The 6569-nt window shown below is 26.9% G+C and overlaps 1 protein-coding gene across 2 annotated transcripts in view; it reads right to left on the bottom strand.

The window, feature by feature from the left end:
- Window positions 1-5897: 5897 nt before the first annotated feature.
- Window positions 5898-6569, bottom strand: part of LOC100197412 (AP-3 complex subunit mu-1) — a 52333-nt gene continuing 51661 nt past the window's right edge. For both annotated transcript variants that reach the window (XR_010636676.1, XM_065790736.1), the window contains exon 19: window positions 5898-6457. Coding sequence is in view for 1 of the 2 variants with exons in the window: in XM_065790736.1 (XP_065646808.1) it covers window positions 6392-6457 (66 nt within the window). In the remaining variant the exon portion in view is untranslated. The remainder of the gene's footprint in view (window positions 6458-6569) is intronic.

Below are 6569 nucleotides of genomic sequence, written 5' to 3'. Positions count from 1 at the left end.
GTTGTGTACCTCAGAATAATGTTTTTCTACTGTATCGAAAACTAATTTGTAAGTAAAAAAGATGAGGAGAAATCATAAGTTATAAAAAAACTTTTATATGTCGTTGTCTAAAGTTTTATTTTTTAAATCGTTTTATCTCAAAACTCATTTTTGAAAATAATATAATAATATCTGATATTAAATAATTAACTTTGTTTCTGGTTATTTATTTACAGTTTAAACCAAAAAAAAATTTATGCAAAATATTTTATATTGGTTCAAGTGGAACCGTTGTTCATGTTTTAAATGGATTTATATATTTATATACTTTTTAGTATAGAAATAGTAACATGTAAAGATTTTCAAAGATTTATTCTTTGAGCCATATTGTATTTCCTTTCTCTTTTTTTAGAATAAATGAATATTTAAAAAATTTTAAATGGCAACTTATTTCAATGAAGAATGGTCGAATGATCCATTGTCTGAAAAATGGCTGGTAAATGGCACAGATAAAAAATCAGCAATGTGCAAAACAAGCCGTGTTCCATTTAACTTATCCAATATGGGTTAGAGAGCTGTAACAACCCACGTACTGGAGTAAAAAAATATTTAGAAGTCAAATTCAATATTTTGCTACTTAAAGCCTGAACAGTCTACATCCAAAAGCAAACCAGTCTAATAAAACTTCTTCAGAAATCTGTTCTGTTTTGCATTCAGTACAAAACAATTTCTCATTGAACTCCTGCACATTATCTTGAGGGAGAGAATGTGCAATTCCCTCTCTATGAGGTAGGCATCCTTTTATATAGTACAATCTCTAAATCTTATGAGATGAACAAAACTTGGTTATGTTATTAATTTTAGTCATGGACATTATGTAGACTTTTACCAAACTTTTAACAAAAAATATTAAGATTTCTTTTTTTTATACCGTTTTGTTTGACGAATACAGCTAACACAAAACGTTCAAAAACGCCCGATGAACTTTGTGAACGTTCGAGCACGTCCTATGAACATTTATAGAACGTTCTTGAACGCTTTGTGTTAGCCAGGAAAGTCTGAATAATTCTTTCTAAAGTTTTCAAATGAATCTAGGTATTTAGTTTTGGAACTGAAAATTATGTTTAACATAAATACTTATACTCGATTTTTGGGCCACCTTTTTTTGAGCCGCCAGACAAAATATTTAGTTAAAAGTGTAATCAACATATTTGGCAACAATTAATAGCATAAATCTGACATAACTGTGTATGGATAGCCCAAATGTGAACTGGTTACTTTTTAAACTTATTAAAAAGCAGCGTGAGCAATAGGAACTAACTAAACAACATTGGGAGTTACAACTTCCATGTTATCCATTGTTTTATAAAAACTAGTTTTTAATCAGAAAAGTTAATGGAAGCTACGTGTAATTTTTTCCATGAATCTCCTACGAGAAGAGCTGATTATGTAACTTATTATTATTTTTTTATTATTTGTTTTTAAAAGACGAGTAAAAGCTGATCTTCTTCAACAGATGAAATCTTTACTTCATTTAATTCTTTCCTGGTTGCAAATTGCTACAAATAATGCGATCTTGCTTTCACACAGTTCTCAAAGTTGTAAGAAAAATGTTCATCTGATAATTTACTAGTGAAAACGTTAGAATAAGTATAGAAAAGTTTTGATGAAATTCTTGATACTTATTTATATTTTATGTCATGACATGAGAGAGGCTTCAGCATGAACAATAAAATGGTTGGTAAAAATATATTATGTAATTTTTGTTATTGCCTTTCTACAAAGACATACTTTGACACTTATTTTGTATATGGATATTGAGCAATTTGTTTTTTATTGGGGGCAAAAAAAATATTGTGTCTGGGGGTTAATGTTGAAGTTTTAATACTAAGTTTTCGAGTTTGAATGTTAGAAATATAAGGGAGAAAAAAAAATTTAATTTAAAAAATCAGGGAATTTTATTCCTGAATGATTGTGGCAACCGTGATAAAGAAAATACTTAGTTCATCAGTCTATTTAAAAAAAAATCTATTTATATTCGTTAAAAACCAATTCTTGTAAATTGTTGAAGCAAGTTGTAATAACAATCTAAAAAAAGATCGCTCAAATTAATTCAAATTTGTTTAAGTTTCAATTTTTCGACTTTAGGAAATTTGTCAAAGTTTTTTGAATTCGAATTTGAGTCAAATTTGAACTTCAAGTTTAAGTTTTGTCAAATTTAATTATTTCAAAATTAATTATTTCAAATTTGGTCAAATTGATATCAATATTGCCGAAAAGCCAAATTTAGCTAAAAATGTCATTTTAACATTCAACGAATAATATTACAGATTAATTTAACAATTTTTATAAATAGTAAAATTTAATTCAACTTCATTTTACACATTTTTAATCAAAGTCAATTCATTGGACACTAATGGTTAATGAGGCTCCTCACAATCAACATTCTTGAATTCTCTTGCTGCTGAAACCTTTTTACGCAATACTTTCTATTTACTTTGCAAACAAAGTTGCAATGTTCGAGAGACACTAAAATTATCAACTAAAATGAATTCCACTTAAAGCTGTTTAACTGTCACTTAATTCCGATCCATAAATTTGCATCCTTCTGCGCCTCTTGCAATCCGTCGTGAAAATCTCGTCACACTTTTTTTACTTCGTTACTTTATTGTTGAAAATTCAAAACGAGCTATTAAAAATGACTTTGGTTTAAAAAGTATCTTTGTAAGTAATTGGTTCATCATTTTGGCACGCAAGCAAACATAAATATTCCAGTGCAGAATCTGCGGTGTCAAAAGCGTTAATATGATATTGTATGTATTTTTATTTTTTAATTTTTATTCAAAACTTTTGTTTTAGTTTCGTGTCACTATCTTACAAATTCAAATATTTCTACAAAAAGTTAACTCCTGTGTTATTTTTTGCCATTTTTAATACTTTAATTATAATCGGTAAAACTATTAATTACGTTAAAGAAAGAAGTGTCAGAAAAGTATTGTTCACAATTCCTAAAACAAGAAAACAAATTTTATTTAAATGTAATTTGAAGAACAGCATTTATTTTCGATACTATTTACCTAGTTCAATTTTATTCTCAACAGGTCGTTTAATATTATTCCATTCGATGTTTCTCCGCTCTACGGTGAAAAGTTGGCAAGCCCTTTTTTTAACCTAATAATATAACTTGTAAAAAAATTTACATTAATGGCCTTAAATCATTTATCACTCGATCAGCATTGTCTTTTAGATGATTAGACAATTAAGAAGAGAAAGTGTTGATCTAACCATAATTCTGTCTGACTTCACATGGAGATTTAGATCCAAATATTTAACAAAGCATTGAAATGCTGCTTCGTTCATATGGTTGAAGGGAACTACCTGTTAAGTACGTGATCACTGCTAAATCAAATTTCAGGAAGACTGATGACCTAACATTTTGGTTGACAATTTTCTAGAAATATGGTGGTGTGGTTGTGACAAATGAGAATCTTCCTCCTTTTTTATGAGACTTCCAAAAAAGCTTCTATTAAGTTTGGTTTTTGTAGGGGTAAACGACGCCAAAATTGAATAATTGAATAATATCAAATGGTATGAAATATTTTGAAACTTAAAATAAAAATTAAAAATCAAGTTTATTCAAACCAAATTTTGAAAAAATTTTCTATTTAACATAAAATCTAGTCTTGTTGAATTAAAATTTAATCTTACCCGTTGAACCAACAACATTAGAATTAAAGAGTTGAGTCTGATTGGTCAGGTTAGGTATCTCTTTTCTTATTTGTTATTCCACTTCTTTACTTTATTGTATAATTGTATTAATTGAGCTTTGTATTATTATAGAGTCTTTTTTGATCCTGCGCTGTTTCAAATAAAAGGATCTGATATGAGTTCTCACGGAGTTGTTAGTGGAGTTTTATGCAGACAGAACCTTTCCACAAATCGGTTCTGTTTCTACTAGCACTTCAATTTGACAAGCAATCTCAATAACTGCAACCTTAGAACGAAATTTGTTGAGAGCTTGGACTTTTGCAAAATAAGATCATAGTTGAACGAAAAATAAAATTTGTTAATTCGTGTTAGATTTTACACAAAAATGATTTCTACACAAACAATTCCATTTTAATTATTAAAGTTATTATTTGGGTTATGAGTTATTAAACTTCGGACAAGTATTAACTATTGCAACTTCATTACTCCCTTGGAGATTATTTTCGGAATTCTAGTGTGATTATATATAACTGCAGTTGCGCTTTGCTTACGAGATAGTTGATTCAAGAGAAACAAACACTTTAGCGCTTCATAGATTACATAATTAATTATAATGTAATAAATGATCTTTTTATATATATTCAAGGTGGAATACCCCTCAGAAATATCGAACTTTTAATAAAAAAATTTCGCTTTTTTTTTGTATAAAATTAATCAGATAATTATAATCTGAAAACCTTTTTTTAAATCTTGCATATTTCTCTAGAAAATAAAGAATTTTATTTTACGCTTCCCTAACAACCGCCATAGCAACAGTTATAGTTTTTAATTAGTCTTTAAATGATCTTCAAATTATATATATATATATATATATATATATATATATATATATATATATAAATTTTCAGCAATAGTGTGTATTTATATGCATTATACAATCTGCTTAAAGAAAGTTATTAAATATTGTAGATATTGCAGCTTCAGCAATGTAAAATGGTTAAGTATAATAACATTGATATTTCGTGTAGTATTACATGAAAACCAGTTATCTGATGTAAAAACTTTTAGCAGGTTGCATATATCAAACTGTTTTTTATCATTACTTAAATATTTTTTTTGAATACTCTATTAGAATCTAAATTTTTTTTGACATTATATATGGTTGACTACATAATGACATACATGGTTGACACATGACTACATAGCTACCTGTAAATTTGCAATATATTGTAAATCCGTAAATAAAAATTAGCAAAAATAATAGTAAGTCCGTCAGAGATGAATATAAATACGTTAGCTTTTCTACTTTAATGTAAAGTGATACACTACAATAGTTATTGTAATTGTTTTCATCAAAACAATACAATAGTTGTTGTAATTTTATTTCATTAAAACAATACAATAGTTCTCGAATTTTATTGTATTGTTAGAAAAAAAACAATACAATACTTATTGTAATTGTTTTTCATAATAGCAATACAATACCAAAACAAAAATTTTTTATTGTTTCTGTAATATTATAATACAATATTATTATATTGTAATGTGTAATTGTATCTAACTTTTACAATTACAATTGTCCTAACCCTAATCATAATGACGAAAATCAACAAAAAAAAAAAAAAGTTTTATTTTGACGAAAAAATTTTCATTGAGCTGTTGTCGTGTAAGAAAAGTTTGTACCTAACGAAGTCATTTTTTCACATACTTTTGACATAAGCAATTGAAATATAACACTTATAAGCCAGGAACAAAAATTGTGTTAAATAGTAATTCGCGTAAGAGATTGATTTGAAACAACTCAAGATAAGAGGAAACAACTCAAGATAAGAGGAAGGCATCTCTTGTACTAGTTTACATTTTTATAATGTATTATCAGCGAGAGGTAAACACAGCTTTGTTAACTTTTTCATATTGTTTTTTAATTTTAGTTTTTAAGAAGCTGGTACTTGTAGTTTAAACCTTAACATGAATCTATTATTGTTCCTGAATTGTATTATACAGCGAGCAATTAAGATTATTATTTATACATAAACAATAGCTCTTTCTTGTTTTTCAAAACAGTTTTTATTGTGCACTAAAATACAGAAGTGTGGTATTTCCAAAGAGAGAAAAATAAGGAATTTCCTTATTTTGCGCTGGTTGTAGTATTTAAATAATGGGTAGGAAAAAACAAAACCACCTTAAAAAATAGAAGTAAAAGACACCACTTTAAAAATAATGGATAGTAATAATAAAATACAAAAACTTTGTTTAAAAAATAATCATCAATTCCACTGAACAAAAAAAAAGGCTAAGAAAGAAAATTCAAAAATTATTATTTTTGTAAACTAATATATTAACTAATATATAAAACACCAAAATACATACTTAAAAACTGAATCACAGAACACTACTTAAATTTCTACTAGTAAACACAACCACACATCCTATATTATACGCAACACATACACACATAAAAATGCAATATCGAACCGCAAAACTGAAGACTTACTAAACTTTATTTACTTAAGACTTTTACTAAAACAATTTTCACATAAAAATAACTTAAGTAAAAATTCTTCTGGTATACTTTATCTTCACGTGCAACGATGCGACAAGAATGAAGAATGATGTGTAACATTTTAATATTTACGACCAATACTGTATTTTTTAGTTCAGCGTAAACAACATCTGCGTCGTCGGGTTTATTTCATAAATATATTTATGTTCTTATTTGAATTTTTCCAGCTTTTGTTACATACTTTACTCCTTTAAAAGGCTTGTATTTCTTGAGAAAATAAAGATTTTTTAAAATTAGATAAAGTTTAGTTTACTATATTATAATATATAATTAGTTAAAAAAAATTACTCATTAGTTAATAGAAACGCTTAAAAAGAGT

Source organism: Hydra vulgaris, chromosome 02 (assembly GCF_038396675.1).
Source record: "Hydra vulgaris chromosome 02, alternate assembly HydraT2T_AEP".
Taxonomy (NCBI): Eukaryota; Metazoa; Cnidaria; class Hydrozoa; order Anthoathecata; family Hydridae; genus Hydra; species Hydra vulgaris.
The sequence above is the reverse complement of the archived record's forward strand: the minus strand, read 5'-3'. Positions and strand labels throughout refer to the sequence as shown.